Source organism: Neltuma alba, unplaced genomic scaffold, assembly GCF_004799145.2.
Source record: "Neltuma alba isolate B1F8T4 unplaced genomic scaffold, ASM479914v2 tig00010087_pilon, whole genome shotgun sequence".
Classification (NCBI taxonomy): domain Eukaryota; kingdom Viridiplantae; phylum Streptophyta; class Magnoliopsida; order Fabales; family Fabaceae; genus Neltuma; species Neltuma alba.
In genome coordinates this window covers 858,556-876,145 of record NW_021635044.1, presented here as the reverse complement: position 1 = coordinate 876,145, position 17,590 = coordinate 858,556, and the positions used below count along the sequence as shown (strand labels likewise).

At 30.9% G+C, this 17,590-nt stretch overlaps 2 protein-coding genes across 2 annotated transcripts; both read left to right on the top strand.

Annotated features, from left to right (window-relative positions):
* The first annotated feature begins 6,119 nt into the window (after positions 1-6,119).
* LOC114754123 (glucan endo-1,3-beta-glucosidase-like) lies at positions 6,120-9,219 on the top strand. Its single transcript, XM_028942865.1, has 2 exons — positions 6,120-6,235; positions 8,151-9,219. Exons 1-2 carry the CDS (start codon positions 6,145-6,147, stop codon positions 9,086-9,088), a joined length of 1,029 nt encoding a protein of 342 aa, XP_028798698.1. The 5' UTR covers positions 6,120-6,144; the 3' UTR covers positions 9,089-9,219.
* A 3,244-nt stretch (positions 9,220-12,463) lies between these two features.
* Positions 12,464-14,707, top strand: LOC114754167 (glucan endo-1,3-beta-glucosidase-like). Its single transcript, XM_028942930.1, has 2 exons — positions 12,464-12,627; positions 13,585-14,707. The coding sequence occupies exons 1-2, from the start codon at positions 12,471-12,473 to the stop codon at positions 14,520-14,522; spliced, it is 1,095 nt and encodes a 364-aa protein (XP_028798763.1). The 5' UTR covers positions 12,464-12,470; the 3' UTR covers positions 14,523-14,707.
* The last annotated feature ends 2,883 nt before the right edge of the window (positions 14,708-17,590 follow it).

Genomic DNA, 17,590 nt, shown 5'->3' with positions numbered 1-17,590 from the left:
TCAATCTACAGGCTTACTTTGTCAACTGCTTGAATCATAATGCTTCTGAATGCATATAAAGGAGGTTTAAGGAATGATGTTTTGGTGAGTGCCTTCTTTGCATATCAGACATGCTTTATGCCCCTTGACACTATATCCTAACAAATTTCTATATATTTGAAAGTCATTTATCGCGGTGAAGATCATGACATGTAAGTTAAAGTTCTCTTGTTTATATGGATCGAACACATTATCATCTTCCTCCTATGATTTCTTCAAGTCCTTAATCATAGGTGCCAAATACACATTGATATTGTTTTTCAGCTGTTTTGGCCCTGAAAGAAAAAAAATGATATATTTTTTTTATACATAACCAAGGAGGCAAGTTGTAAATTATTAAGAGAATTGATCAAGCAATTTGTGTGCTACTGAATTACTATATGGATTAATTCTGTTTGTATAAAGCCTAAGCCAAAAGTTTCTTGGCTCATTACCGAGTTGAGAAAATTTTTTATTCATTGCTTTCTATTAAGGAGAATCCGCTGGGTGATGAAGTTTTTCATCAGACATTTTCTTATCAGAATGCCATCTTAAGTTCTTTTATTCTATGGTATTAGCATATAAACGCTTAAATCGTTGTATTATTAAAAGATATCACAACACTTTCAAAGGTCATCTCATCATAATCACCACCGTCTTTCTTCACTTTGTATCTTGAAGTGCCACATTTAGGGCACTTATTTAACCATTCATATTTATTTCTGAAAAACATACAGTTAATAGGGCATGCATGTATCTTCCCATATTCCAACCCCATCGAACACAAAATTTTCTTTGCCTCATACAATGGAAGCAAATTCCCTTTAGGAAGAATATTAGTCAACAATTCGAGTAATTTCGTGAAACTAGCATCGGTCCAACCATTTCTTGCCTTGGAGTACATCAACTTCAACATGGTTATTAACCTTGTGTAATTATCTTTACTCCCTCAGTACAAAGGCATCTTTATATCACTACACAAGCTTTCAAATGTGGGAGAAAACTATGTAAAGGACTCAGACCTTATATCACAGAACATATATGAAATTCTATTACCAAAGTTATCATTCACAACTCTCTTCTTTCTAGACATAGTAGTCTTTCTAATTTCACTATGCTATATCCAATTTATATACTTCAAATTTATCTCATCACAAATAAGATGCTCTCTTATCTTAGGAATACTCCGCTGACTATTGTTTAAGCATTTGACACGAGAACAACAATACAAGCCATCTCTTTTGTTAGGGGCATTACTCTGAGCAAATTCAAGAAATCTTTCAACCCCATTCTCATATTCTTTGCTAATTCTCTTAGTTTTCATCCAACTATGATCCATTGTTTTATAGAGTTAATGAGCATAGTTATCAAGCTCAATTCTAGTAATTTAATTCAAATATTCAAATAAATCAAATAATTAAGTGTTAATCAATAAATAAATTAAAATTGATTAATACTTAATTACAAATTAAAGGGAATGCGTTTTTATTTTATAAAAATTTTGATAGAGTTTTCCCTTAAACATAAGGAATCCCAAATACTTTAAACAATAGACAAATCAACCAATCAATCAACTAACAATATAAGAAACAAATACAAGACAAATTTGAATAAATATAACCAAGAAAAACAAAAGTAACAATCTCAAACCAATTTAACAAATAAAGATTCTTAAAGCTAAAACTTCTGAATCCAAAACCAAAACACAAATGATATCTATTTGCCATAAAATCTTAAACAACACTTTACCATCAATCAAAGTTTATAACAAAAAAAAAGCCAAACATTTAATAGATTATTTATTAGTAAATATCAAGGTTTATCACAAAAAATTGACAAAAATTCAAAATAAAATATCAAAAAATTGTTTAAAAAATTACAAACTTGAAAATTAATCAACTTTGAAGATTTAAACATGCTACTAATGCTATGTATAGGAAGTAATTGTAATTTTTTAATTTCAAATATCACTTACCAACACTCGAAGCATATAAGATACTCAAAATAAATAATGTAAAGCATCCAAAATGTAAAATCAATCAACCTATTTGATATATAACAAATTTATATCATCAAACATTCAAAACAATCAGAAAAAAGGAAGAGAATGAATGAAGAGGAAACTCATAGTGCGGGAGACGAGTTAAATGCGAGAAAAGTAGAGTTTGAATGGCAAAACACGACAGTAAGGCAAAACACAATCAATAGACAGCCAAAAACGACCGTATACAGTGAGGTTTTGCCAAAAAATACAATTTGGGTGGGAGGGTAGAGGAAGAGACCATGGCATGATAGTAAAAACTGTGAAATTTATTGCACAATAGAGTTTATTCAATCTTACAATGAGCAATTTGCATAGCAGTTATCATAATAATTGCCATGAAAAGAGTTTTTAGTGGCTGTTATATTAATAACTGCCTTTAAAAGTACTTTTCACGGTGGTTATTATGATAACTGTCATTAAAATTCAAAACTTACCACGCGTTTATTACAAAAATGCCCCCGCTTCTTTTCATGATGCTGTTTTGTTTTTTACTGCCATAAAATGGCGTCGTTAAAAATATTTTTTGTAGTAGTGGAGAGATGTCAGAGGTATGCATAACGATGATCTTTGTAGTTGGTGTAATAATTCTAGCGAGAGCTTATTGCGTATCTTGTGTCATGTTGAAACCTAAACTTTCTGGTATGATTTGGTAGACCTATGTGGCATTTAAAAACTCTACAAGTTTCTTTTTGGGTAAAAAAATTTTAGATGAGTTGGGTTCCAATGGCTCATTAAGGCCAGGGTATGCTTTTAAATTAAGAAAGCACTTACAAAGGTACTTACAGATGGTCTACTAACAAGGTCCTCACATTCATAGTAGGATTCAAACTTATGACTTTGTAAGTTATAATCTGGCTTCTTATCAACTAGACTAACTCTTATTGACCAATTCTTGGAGTTGAACTTAAGAGATTGGCTTAGTTCTCATGTTGTAGTATATCTCAAATATTGTTGCCACAAAGGCCCAAAGTTAAGCCCACTAAACTGGGTCTATATGTTTTTTCTTCTTTTGAGATAAAAGAAGAGGGTGATCATTCGTACATACTGACATACTAAGGGTTTGTTTGTATTATTAGTAGCAGAAAAAGTAACTTATTTTCAATTTGATTTTTAGAAAAGTGAGATCAGGTAAAAGTTAGATTGGATAATGTAATTTATATTTAGATTAACTTTTATAAAAATTAGTTTGTAAAGTAAAAAAGTTGTTTGGATTATGATTGAATAAGTAAATTTAGTTTATAGAATAACCAAGATGGTATGACTTTTATTAAATGATGAAAAATGATTGAAAAATATAAATTTATAAAATATAATAATTTTAAATTATTATGATAGGAGGAAGTTATATTTAATGAATAAAATATATTTAAATTAGAAATCAAGTAATATGAAAATCTTTGAACCATATAATATTACATAATTAATTGGCATAATTTATGTAAATATAAAATGAAAAATAATATTAAAAATTAAAAATATAAAAATTGTTAAAATTATTTTTACTTAAGAGAATATTAAAAATAAATAACTAAAAACTAATTGGAAAGTGCAAGCAATATATAGAGACAAGTATAAGAACAACATAAATATAAGGGCAAAAACGTCTTTTAATTCTAAAAGTTGTTTTTGCATAAGTCATAGGTAAGTTTTAAGTACTTTTGTAATTATACTTAAAAAAACAGTTTTTGATCCATAAGTCATCTTAGCCAAAAGTTGTGATAAATAACTCTCAAATTTACAAACTGACTTATCATATATATAAGCTGTTTTTTGTCCCCTCAAACACCTTAGTAAACAGGCACTAAACTGTTTATATTTAAGTAAAACAGTCCAACATTTGCACAAGGTTCGTTGGGCTTATACCAAACAATAGGGTTAACTGGGCTTAACATAGCATGGGAAAAAGGTTGTCTCATGATAATTTAAAAACAATAAAACCGTGCAACTAGCCCAATATGATTCCCCACCTTCTAGAGGGGACAACTTTTTTTTTTTTTTTTGCCAACGATTAATACTATCCACGCATGTACCGAAAAAATGTTAATACCATCCACGTAGACCGATCCAACAGTTATTCTAAGCAAATTAAACAGCTCTAAGACTTGGCTTTATAATATATATATATATATATATATGTATGAATTATGTAGTTTTATAATAAAAATAATATATAGACGTCATGATAAGAAATTTATAAATCACACTGATTTGAGAAATGACAACGATAGTACGCGGTAAGGTTAAGGTCAAATTATTAAAATATTTTCTATTTGAGTTTTTTTGGCCAAACGAATTATTTTCTCTTTGCTAAAAAAACTATTTTCTTATTGAATTGAGTGAAATGCCTCTTTGAGCTTGGCGTAAAAACAAAAACAAAGAAAGCAGTACTTCTTTTGAGCATTAATTGTAATAAAAGGTTATAGAAAGAAGAGAAGAATAGAAATTATAAAGATGTGGATTTTACTTATATTATCAGATAAAATAATATACTTGATAAATAATAAAATAGTACTTGCTCTGTAATATTAAAACTTTTATTTTAAATTTTTTAAATTAGTTTTTCCAAATTTAAATGTATCAATATAAATATTTTAAATTTAATTGAATTCTTTTGGCCGAAATTAAAATCTTGAATGAAACAATGAATATCTACTGTATAGAAGAAAAAGATTTGTGAATAGATATAAAACATGTGGGGAACCCCACTATTCATGTGACATAACTACGTATTTATTCTTAAACAATACATGTACTTATGAATTTGTGGTTAAAATGTCATTGATGTTGATATTAATAATAGGGGTCACACACACACACACAAAAAAAAAAAGGAACTTGCACATAACTTGTTTTTTTTGGGGGGGGGGGGAATCACTGACGGTCAAGACAGGACATCGAATTTGAGCTTTGAGTAAACCTCACAATTTCTAAATATTAACGGGAAAGATCACAATATCTAGTTCTTCAAATATATAGTTAATAATTCCATTTTTTATTTTTAATTTTAATTTATTGTGATTTCCTATAGAATTTTTTATATCCTACTAAATATATTCAAATTCATGAGCTTGTGTCTTGTACAGAATATATATGAAATAAATCATATTATTTATGATTTATGAGTAGTAGATTTTACGTTACATATGCATAAGTGTGTGGGTGTGTATATTGCTAACATATAAAGCTAGATCTCTTAGGTTTCAAGATTAATTCTCAAAGGAGACACATGTACTTGTTGAAAGGGGGAGCCACAAACTTCAAACCGGATTAGTTAGGCGTTGGATACCAGATACGCGCGCGGGTGTGTTAGGTTCAAGGCATATATAGGCTTGTGTGAAATGAGGATGTTTGATTCGGGCCCAAAGAAATAAAATGAGGATGTTCGACTTGACCCATAAAGAGGATAAGTGCGTTTGTAACCGCATATTGAACTTATCATGCAAATTAAACATATAAACTCTCTGTCTCTGTGTGTTTGCGTGCGCGTGCGTGCGTGCGTGTTATATGTTCAAGGCATATATAGGCTTATGTGAAATGAGGATGTTTGATTCGGGCCCAAAGAAACAAAATGAGGATGTTTGACTTGAACCACAAAGAGGATAAGTGTTGCGTTTGTAACCGCATATTGAACTTATCATACAAATTAAACATATAGACCAAAATTCATCCATTCTAGACCACCCAGATCTGATCTAAACAATCTAGATATAATTTTTTTATTTTTACTTTATAAAAATAATTATTTTAATAGGTTTAGAATCTAAAATAAAAATAATTTTTTAGCTATAACTTTTTCAAAATATAATTTTTTTATTTAAAAATAATTAATTAAAAATATTAAATCTAGGAAGGATGAGCTTTGGGTAATCAGATGAGCAATACACAGATGGCAAAAATTAATGGAAAGTGAGATGAAATCGAACGGAGTGATTGAGGGGGAAGGGAAAAGTCTTTGCGTACTTGGAACGGCAATTGATAATGACTGATATTTTCAAACATTCTGGCTGTATAAATAGAGAGGGCCTTTGAGTGGTGTTACCAATAAAACTCCATCATATACGACATAATTACCTATTGCTGCCATGGATCCATTCTTCTTCACAAGAAAGATTACCATGTCTCCTATATTGCTGCTTCTTGCTGTATTCTCCTCCCTAGGACTCCAATTTACAGGTCTCTCTCTCTCTGTATATAATTACTTTAACATGTTACCCCCCCCCCCCACACACACACATTTGAATTCCCATCTTTTCTCTTCCCTCAATCATAATGGATTAACGGGGAAATTCTTTCTAGAGGTTGATAAACTCCATCTCTAGAGTTGTTTTTCTTATTACACAGAAATATATTCAAGACACTCAGACATTAAATGTAGATACTTTTTTCAATGAAAATTTAAACTTCAATTGAATTCACCGTGTATCTCTAACATTTTTAGTGGGTTGATAATAAAGAAATTGTTTGGGCCGGGGAAGAACACTTAGGTGTAAAAAAAGAATCTATTTAATAATAGTTAGTTCTTAATTAAAACACTTAGTTGCCAAAAGATCAGGTTAATAGTTAGTTCTTAATTAAAACACTTAGTTGCCAAAAGATCAAGTTATTGATTCAAGTAGTTGCAACAAACACTTTCACATTTACAACAATCAGGATCAATATTTGCAACTCATTTTTTTAAATGAATTTCTTTTAATTAGTATAACTATCATTAAATTGATCCTTTAAGAATTTTTTTTAACCCTAAAAGATCTTAAAGACCTTAAAAGTATCGTCCTCCCATTGAAGAAATTCTGTATTGATTGAACTATACATATAACTTATCTACCTATTTTATCTCTAGTATATATATTTTTCCATGGATTAATGGAGAAAATTAATTTCTCCCTTATTTTTTTCTCTCTCAGATCTCTTCACAAAGATTTCAAATAAAATCCTTAGATTATTCCAACCGATTACATAGCTAAAATGATTTAGGTGAGTCTCATAATAAAATAATTGATTTTTTAAAACGTAACTCTTGAATGGGGCAGAATTTACTGTGTTCATTATGACTGATTCAATGCATAGTTGTTATATTTCGAGCTACTGGTGCATGTCATTGACTTGTCTTCTCCAATAGTTTATTCGGACTTTCTACAAAGAAAAAGTATTGTAATAATTGATTATTTATTAGATGATAAGGTTCGGCCCAAAAAAAAAAAAAGATGATAAGGACAAAAAGAAAGAAAAAAAAGCCAATCTATTTAGGAATTGTAGTGGAGGTCAATGGTTGACTAGATCAAAGGTTCTATGAGAATCACCACTTTGAAATTATAATAAATTATTCAAATTTTACTTTTGTCAAGTTTTTCTCCACAATTTTCTTAAAAAAATAAATGCAAAATATGAAGATTATTTTCATAGTAATTTTTATTAAATACATAAGATTATATCTTAAGTGCTAAGTTAGATATTTTCACGTCTGTCACTTTTTAAAATCATCAAATATAACTTGTTCTTTTAAATTTTTTCTTTACATGTTAAATACGTTTGGATTTCGAATTGGAGTGACTTTCAAGATTACCTCTTGACAAAAACACCCAATAAGATATAACAGCGTAACGCTTGTTTAGTGTAAATAAATAATACTAGCTGCCTTAAACATTTAATTAAGCAGTTTATCACATATCAAGACCTTTTTTTTTTTTGTTCAAATATTCTCTTATATTAACATATTGGCTAAATTACATAAAACTTTCCTAAACTTTAATTTCAACAATGTACAAATAACTCCCTTAATATTTAAAACTTAATAATAAATCTCTGAAGGTTTGTATATAATCCATTAAACTTTGAGTTATATCCGCATAACCCTGAGAACTTTTAAGTTGTGTGCAGGTGAGTAATGAATAAAAACTAATTGTCGGGAGTTATTTGCATAAATGTGAGACTTTAAGGAGTTCACTGCAAAGTTTCAAAGGATAGAAAAGTTATTTGTACATAATATAATGTTTAGGGCGGTTATATGTAATTGAGCCTACAATATAATATGTAGCCTATGATTCTTTATTCGCTAAATACTTTTTAAAATCACAATTCATTCATGCAGGTGCACAGCAAATAGGAGTATGTTACGGTGCAAATGGGAAAAACCTACCAAGCAAACAAGATGTGGTGAACTTATACACATCCAACAGAATTGGCAAGATGCGCATATACGATCCAGATGAAGCCACCCTCCAAGCCCTAAGAGGTTCCAACATTGAAGTCATTCTTGGAGTTCCTACTGATAGCCTTCAATCTCTCACAAACCCTAATGCCGCCACAAATTGGGTTAACAAGTACGTGAAACCCTACTCAAACAGTCTCAAATTCAAGTACATCGCCGTCGGAAATGAAGTCCATCCCGGCGATGCCGGAGCATCCTCCGTCCTTCCGGCCATGCAAAACATTCAGAAAGCAATTTCTGCAGCAAACCTACAAGGCCAAATCAAGGTGTCCACAGCGATAGACACTAAATTGATTCAAAACTCTTATCCTCCCAACATGGCTGTTTTCACTGCTCCTGCAAGTGGTTACATAAAGCCAATAATTACCTTCCTATCTAACCATGGAGCTCCACTTCTTGCCAATATATATCCTTATTTTGCATATGTTAATGACCAAAAAAACATTCCTCTTGATTATGCATTGTTCACAAAACAAGGCAAGAACGATGCTGGGTATCAGAACTTGTTTGATGCATTGTTGGATTCTGTGTATGCCGCTTTGGAGAAGGCAGGAGGAACCAATGTAAAGATTGTTGTATCTGAAAGTGGGTGGCCTTCTGCTGGTGGAGTTGGAGCTACTGTTGGTAATGCAGGAACTTACTATAAGAATTTGATTAAGCACGTTAAGGGTGGGACCCCCAAGAGGCCTAATGGACCTATTGAGACATATCTGTTTGCCATGTTTGATGAAAACTTGAAAAAGGGTGAAGAAACTGAGAGGCATTTTGGTCTTTTCAATCCTAACAAATCACCAAAATACCAGCTCACTTTCAATTGAGGCTTTGTTTATGTAATGTCTCTATGTAACTTAAATAAGGCTGCTATATGAGCCTACAGGTTTATATGGGTGTACTAAATTTTATTGAATAAGTATCATGAATAAATAGATACAAGCCTTCGGATTAGTAAGAGTGATTCTTGATACTTAGGATTAGAATTATTCTTGATATTAATAATAATGTCTGAAAAATAAAAGATCAAGTAACAGATAATAATCAATCGAATGAAAATAATAATGTTAAAAATTTTTGCAGTTAATTTTTCAAAATAAATTAAAAATTGAATTTTTTTTAAAAAAATTCAATGTAATATTCTTAATTAAAAATCTTAAATAACAATTTTTTAAAAAAATCAGCTTAGTTGATTAAAAATAAAAACTAAGCTGATTTTGTGTATTGCATGAAGAAATGGGTTGTATAAAGTCACAACTTGTTGGTATATGCTGCTATAAGTTTAATATTTAATGTTAACCAATAATAATGATATTGATAAATCAAAATAGTGAAATTGATCCACTGCCGGTCAAGCTAAGGCAGCCGAATTCACTATGGACAAAGTTTAAAACTTGGTGGATGACTGAGTTGGATTTGAGCGTGTTGAAATTTTTGCAATTGACAATTCAGTTTCATTTTTTATTTTGTTGAAATTAGGAGTTCGGCTTAAAAGCTATGCCATTGTCTTCGTGAATTAAAAATATATAATATACTTTATAACTGTACTGTTTTAAACGTAGTAAATCAATCAACTTGCTTCAATTTATTAATATTAATCCTTTGGGTTAAGATATTGTGGGTATTTGAATTTTTTTCAGGATCAATATCGACCAGCAAGTGTTAAAAAAAAAAGAAGGAGGAAATTCACTTTAATTAGTGTTAAAAAAACTATCATTAACCATTAACATTTTTAATGACCCAGAGCAATATTGCTTCTTTTTCTCCCTAACAATCTAACATTCTTAAGATTGATAATTTTTTTTGGGTGGATGTTAACGGTTTCTATACGCAAAAACTTTTGGATATTGGACCTTATCCTTATTTTTTAAAATCCGCCATTATTATCTTTCACTAAAATTCGGATCCCATTAACCCCACCCACATTTACTCTTCCGGGGTCCCTAAGACTAATTAGTTATTAGCTAGGTGGCTCGGCTCAGCCTTATTTCGTTTGGTCCCATCTGGCTCACACAGCTAGTCCGATCGAGGTACTTAAATATATACTTTTATCTTTATCTATCATAATACATTAATTAGGAATTAATGCATGGATTGCATATGGGATACATTATTGCATAAAGAAACTATATGATACAGTGATTTAGTCATGGAATTAATTTTTCTATCGAGCTAATTTAAATTTGTCCACACGAAGCTTAGTTACCGTCTTAGTTTGCGTAAACTATGCAATTTCTGTTCAAATTAACAAGATACTTTGCAATTTCTATGTCGAGAGGAAATTAAATGCAAAATAGCTAAATTTCTAAGTTTTACTTACTCATAAATATAATACCTCAATCCAATTTGTTCCTAAGTTTATAATTTTTTTTAAAGTATCCCTAATGATTATAGTGTGCATTTTAACGGAGCTTCCATCACGAGGTAGTTCTAACAACCTGAGCAAACCCGGTCCAGTCCGGTCTAGAAAAAATTGGCTCGAAACAAGACTGGACCAGACTGGACCGGACTGGTCTCATCGGGCTGGACTGGACCAGGGACTGGCCCCTCAGACCAATTGGTCCAGTCCAGTCTAGCCCGGTCTTTTTAAATTATTATTTATATAATTTTAATTTGATTTAATTTTTCTATATAAATTTTTTATCTATTCAAATAATCAAGATTTATCTATTAACTTTCTAAGTAATAAGCATGCATATATATTTTCTACAATTTAAGATCTATATTGATGAGGATTAATTAATAAAACATGACTTCATTGGGAAATTGAAAAGGAATGATCAAATTTGATAAACTTTGGATTAAAATATGTGCAAAATTTTATATAGTAAGTTACAATCTTGCCTCCTATTGAAGAAAAAACATTTTAAAAAAAATTAAATTTAAGCCAGTCCAGGCAGTCTAGAGGACCAAGTCTAGTCCAACCCGACCTCGGGTTGGCACTGGACTAGACCAGACCTCAGGCTGTCTTTTTCAGCCCGAGGTCTTTACTGGACCAGACTTCGGGTTGATAACAAACACCTTGATAATGCAAAAATTCTAGGAAAAATTACTCCATTCAGTCTTTATTATACGCTTCAAATAACTGATTAATTTTATATAACAAAAAAATTAATTAAAAGCAATGAATAGGTAAAAATATAGTTTTTCTTTCAAATATGTGGTTATAATAAATGAAAAAAGAATGAAAAAGAATATGCAAGAAAAGACAATGAGAGAGTGTGTAGCAGAGGAAAGAGGATAATAATTAATGACAAAATTGAAAAAAAAATATATTAAATATTGAATTGAAGCTTATAATTATAAAATGGACCACACTCCTTCCCAAATTTAAAACTTGTAAATAGGACCGAAGGGAGTATAATACAAGAAATGCCACGTAGCGTCTATTCCAAGGTGGATGCATTGACACAACACACAATTGTCTATTTGTGTAAATTATAATTAAAATTAAGATGAAAATAACCATTCATTTGTAAAATTAGATTGTGGACGCATATGCACACTTTCCATAAATTTGATGAGGTAAATAATTATGTTGTTTATGATTTATAAATAATAGTATGACTACCTATAAACTTCCTCCAATTCTTAATATAAAATCTATTTAACTAATTTGCTTAAATTAAAAAGACTAGTTAAATCATCTATTGTTAAAAATATGTGTTAGTTTTCCTAGAATACGTACCTTCTTAAATTATTTGCATTAAAACTATCCCTTTTGCAAACTCCCCTAATTTATGCAATCAATAGGGATATAATTTGAAGAAAAAAAACCATAAGGGACAAAATATATTGAAGCCTTATATTTTGAACCAAATTCAAATGCTACTAGCTTTTATCTAATACCAGAGATATTATTTTATAGTTCATACACATCTGTGTGAATCTCCATGGCATAGGGTTGTGAGAAGTGAGCTGGCTGCTATTGACTAGAGGCCAAAAACAAAGGCTGCTTGACTTGAACCAGAAAGAAGATACGTGTTGCGTTGTAAACTTTAATTTCATGATATATTGTTTCTGGCAGTGTATAGATATAGAGAGACGAGGATGAGAAAATTCAAAATGATGATTGAATGAATTTCAATGGAGTGATTCACGGAGAGGGAAAGTCTTTCCATTCCTTCGTATAGAAGTTGCTTATGATTGATATTTTCAAACATTTTGGCTGTGGTTTTTGTGTATAAATAGAGGCTCTTGGATTGAAGTATGTCATCACAATCAAATAGAGTTCGATTATTTAATTTGCAACTTAGTATTGGCTTTTGTTTTGAAGACTTAGCCATGCGTACTTCCTGCTCCACAAGAAACGTTGCCATATTGCTGCTTCTTGGCGTGTTCTCGTCCATAGAACTCCAATTTACAGGTCTCTGTCTCTCTCTCTCTCTCTCACACACACACTCTTTCATGAATTAATGGATAAATTCTGTAAGTGGAGCCTTATATAACTGTTCATAAACTCTACCCCTCTTCATGGATTCAGAAATTGTTTATTGAGCAAGCATTTTATAACTATATCAATAAACTCTCTATTTCTATGGTTTTTGATGGATTAATGGAAAAATTGTTTATTTTGTTACTAGTCTACGAAATTATCTATAATCTATCCCCTCCCACCAACATGATCATTAACACCAAATTGGTTTCTTATTAGGAAAAACTTTGTGAGTTGAGTTTGCCAAGGTCATTAATTGAATTTTTAATCAATATAATAATGGGACAGCGTTAACGGTTATAATAAAACTTTCTATAAATTTTATCTTTAATGGTGATGTTGATTGACTGATTAATCCATGATATACATTGGTGTGAACGTGTGGTGCTTATTATTGACTTGTTTTCTCCGATAGTTTGGATTTATTATACAAGGAAAAAGGATTGCAATAATAATTAGTTATTTATTTTTCCAAGATAAGGACGTAAACATACAAAAGCCAACGAAGAAATTAGTGAAGGTCAATTTCAGTTATTTAACTTTTGTACTCAAGGTCAATGGTTGACTAGTTGGTTCTACGTGCATCATCACTTTGAAGTTCTAAATTCTTCTAGCTCGCTTTTTCAAGAATGTGCAATGGAGAAGACTAGTCTAGGCCTAACTTTATCAGTGTTATATATAAATTTAAATCATTATTTCTTTTATAAGTTGAGGATTTCACAGTTGTTGCTGCTGTTATTATTTTAACTATAATTGATTTTACAAAAATATAACAATTTAATAAATTTTAAAAAGATAGAATTTGATTCTCTAAATTATATATTTGGCTGTTCTAAATTTGATATATGTCGTGTAAATATTGCTAACATCACAGTTTTGTTCATGCAGGTGCACAATCAATTGGAGTATGTTATGGATCAGATGGGAACAACCTACCAAGCAAACAAGATGTAGTGAATTTATACAAATCCAATGGAATTGGCAAAATGCGTATCTACAATCCAGATGAAGCCACCCTCCAAGCCCTAAGAGGCTCAAACATTGAAGTCATTCTTGGAGTTCCTAATGATAGCCTTCAATCTCTCACAGACGCTGGTGCTGCCACGGATTGGGTCAACAAGTACGTTAAACCCTATTCATCAGACGTCAAATTCAAGTACATCGCAGTCGGAAACGAAGTCCATCCCGGCGATGCCGGAGCATCCGCCGTCCTCCCGGCGATACAAAACATTCAGAGCGCGATTTCTGCAGCAAACTTGCAAGGCCAAATCAAAGTTTCCACAGCCATAGATAGCTCCCTAATTCAAAACTCTTACCCTCCTAATAATGGAGCTTTCAATGATGCTGCAAGTGGCTACATAAAGCCAATTATCTCCTACTTATCCAACAATGGAGCTCCACTTCTTGCTAATATATATCCCTATTTCTCATACACTGGCAACCCACAAAGCATTACTCTTAATTATGCATTGTTCACTCAACAAGGAACAAATGATGCTGGGTATCAGAACTTGTTTGATGCTTTGTTGGATTCTGTATATGCTGCTTTGGAGAAAGTTGGAGCTTCAAATATGCAGATTGTTGTGTCTGAAAGTGGGTGGCCTTCTGCTGGCGGAGATGCAGCTACTGTGGATAATGCAGCAACTTACTATAAGAATTTGATTAATCATGTGAAAGGTGGGACCCCCAAGAGGCCTAATGGACCAATTGAGACGTATTTGTTTGCCATGTTTGATGAGAACTTGAAGCCAGGTGCAGAAACTGAGAGGCATTTTGGTCTTTTCAACCCTGACAAGTCACCCAAATACCAACTCACTTTCAACTAATTAAGACTTCATTTCATGTAATATCTATGCAATTTAAATAAGGGTGCCATGAGCGTATTGTATGGGTGCACCCAAATGAAGCACCTTGTTTAGTGTTTCTAATAATCATGCAAAAAGCTTAATTTATGCTATATATGGAACAAAGATTGAAATAAATCAAATTCTTATGAGTTTTACTAATATTACAATTTTACGCCTTGATATGAATCGGTGTCAGTTCTGGGTCACATTCCTAATGTGCCTAGCGAAATTATGACGAAGAGGAATAATAATATGAAATGATTGGACATTACATGAGAGTTTGTAATTAGGGGAGATTAATAACGGGCAGAAACTTGAGAGGACAAATTAAACATTCTAATTAACGGTAGAAAGCTGTAATGATCAGCTAACTTAAACCAAAATATGACGGGCGAATGTACAAAAGCTAAGTTTAGGGACCAAAAATTTAAGCACTTGTTTTGTTTTCTTGTTTTTTTAAAAAATTATTTCCAAAAACAAAGAAAAAAACTTGTTTTGTAATTTGTTTTTAGTTAGCTATTTAAAAAAATCATATTTTTTAAAAAAATAAAAAATCAAAACAATTTTTGGATGTTTTCTTATATTTTTGTTTTGTATTTCTTAGTTTTTGCTTTGAAAAAATTGGGAAAACCCTTTTTTATTTACTTACCCACCCCCGCCGCGTGTTGCCCTTGGCAATGACCGCCATCTACCACATGTCCCATTGGCAAGCAATTTAGTGATGAAAATTAGCTAAAAAAAATTTCATCTCTAATTTTCGTGGGGAAAATTATTGACGGAACGGAATGGTTATGTCTTATATTCTTCTATCTAAACATGTGATATGTGAATAATATCTAATGGCATTTAAGTGCAATTAAATTATGGCTTGTAGTGTTTCATTTAACAATTACTTATTTTACATAATTACAATATTTTGTAATTTTGTTTCCTTGGATGTGAATAACAAATTTGATGTTTTTTTTAAATGTGATTTTTTAAAATAATTATTTGAACGTTTTTTTTAATCCTCAAAATGTAATCTGAAAAAGCCAACAAGAGTTGGTTTAGTTGCTAATTAAGGAGACAGCTTCTAATCCATAAAGTCATGAGTTCGAGCCCCACTGTTGATGTGAAAACCTTATTGATGGGTAATCTTTAAATACTTCTGTAAGTACTCTTTGAGTCTGGAGAAATATCTTGGCTATGATGAGTTCCTAGAACCTAAATTACCTAAACTTTTATATATTAAAACTTGTTCTAAAAAACAATTTTAAAAGATTATTTTGAGAACAAGAAAACGCAAAAAACAAACAAGACCTTAGTTTTCATTTTCTTAGTATCAAATTAAACAAAGTTATTATTTACTTATCCATGATTATAAATATATATTTCTGACTTTGTATTAAATATAAGTATAAAATTTTATTATTACTCAAAAAATTGAAATGAATACGTTCAATATCTTACACTGGGGATATTATGGTCACTTGATCATTATTTTAACCATACACAAAACATGGTAGTAGAAAAACAAAGTTATAAGTCGCCGTTGACTTAGAACGCGTTTCCTTGACGCAGCCTCATTTGCAAGAAAAAACAAAACAAAACAAAACAAAAACAAAAAAAACAAAAATGAGTTTGCACAGTTGTCGCATTAAAGTCTTTGTTATCTACCAAACTCTTTGGCATTCAATGAAATAAGGTATTTAAATACATTGAAAGTATTGAAGAAGGAGCATCATTATCTAGAAGTTTTTTTCCCCTCTTCTTGTATGTCTTGAAAGTTTATTTTTACAGCATTTCTGCCGTGAACACTACAAAAAAGCAAGCAATTGGTGATGAAATTTAGTAATGAAATTTTATTCCGTTGCTAATCCATCACAAATTTCATTACTAAAATTAGAAAATGAATTTAGCAATGAAAAATTTCTGTCCCTAAATTAGTTGACGGAATTTTATTCCATCCCTAAATTAGCAACGGATTAGTGACAAAATTTTATTCTGTCGCTAAATTCAATTAATTTGTCACTGAATCTATTGTAAAAGGATTAGTGACGGAATTGTTCCTTCACTAATCGTATCACAAAATATTTTGTGACGGGATTAGTGACAAAATTTTTTTGTCACTAATTTCTGTCACAATTCAATTACTAACCTGTCACAAAAAATATAATATAAATATATAACAATTATTTTTAATATTTATTATTAAAATAAAAAAATAATATATCATATTTTCTAAATAATATATTATATAAAAATAAAAAATACAAATATTATAAAATAAAATAAAAATATATAATATACTTATTATTTTGTTAAATATTTGAATAAAAATATTAATTATTAGAAATATTTTACTAAAATACAAAAATTAAATTGAAATAAATAAAAATATATTAAATTATATATAATAAATATTAAATTATATATAATATTTATTATACATATTTATATTTGTTATTAAAAATTTGTGACATGGTGATGATGTGAACAAGGGCACAACGTGACCTCATGGGATGGAGAAGAGGAGGCGAGGTGGTGGTCAGTGATGACATGGTGGCTCACAAAAAGATAGATACATGGGAATGACATGGACGAGGGCAGGACGTGGCGTTGTGGGATGAAGAGGAGGAGGTGATGAGGTGGTGGTCTGGTCAGTGATGACGTGGTGGCTCACAATGATGGACACGTGACAATGTTGCCAATGAGGAAGTGACATGGCGACATAAGAGAGAGAGGAGGAGGAGGTGAGGTGGCAGCTGGTGATGAAATGACGGTCACTGACATGACACGTAGTGGACACGTGGTGGCAATCAGCTGTTGTCACTTGGTATTTTAAATTTACAAAATAAAAAAAATTAATGACAAATTAGTGACGGAAATTTCTATCACCATGTCACTATTTCGTGACAAAATTTATGTCAGATATCCGTCACTAATTAGTCACAGAATTGGTGATGGAATTTTATTCCATTACTAAATAATTAGTAATGGTGGAATTAGCAATGGAAAAAATTCCGTCACTAACTAAATTCCATTCCTAATCTATCTCTAATCTATTA

Bases quoted from the DNA above. Each gene is read 5' to 3' on its own strand.
- LOC114754123 (XM_028942865.1), top strand. From the start codon at position 6,145: ATGGATCCATTCTTCTTCACAAGAAAGATTACCATGTCTCCTATATTG. The intron at 6,236-8,150 runs GTCTCTCTCTCT...TCATTCATGCAG, and splicing joins CCTAGGACTCCAATTTACAG to GTGCACAGCAAATAGGAGTA.
- LOC114754167 (XM_028942930.1), top strand. From the start codon at position 12,471: ATGTCATCACAATCAAATAGAGTTCGATTATTTAATTTGCAACTTAGT. The intron at 12,628-13,584 runs GTCTCTGTCTCT...TTGTTCATGCAG, and splicing joins CATAGAACTCCAATTTACAG to GTGCACAATCAATTGGAGTA.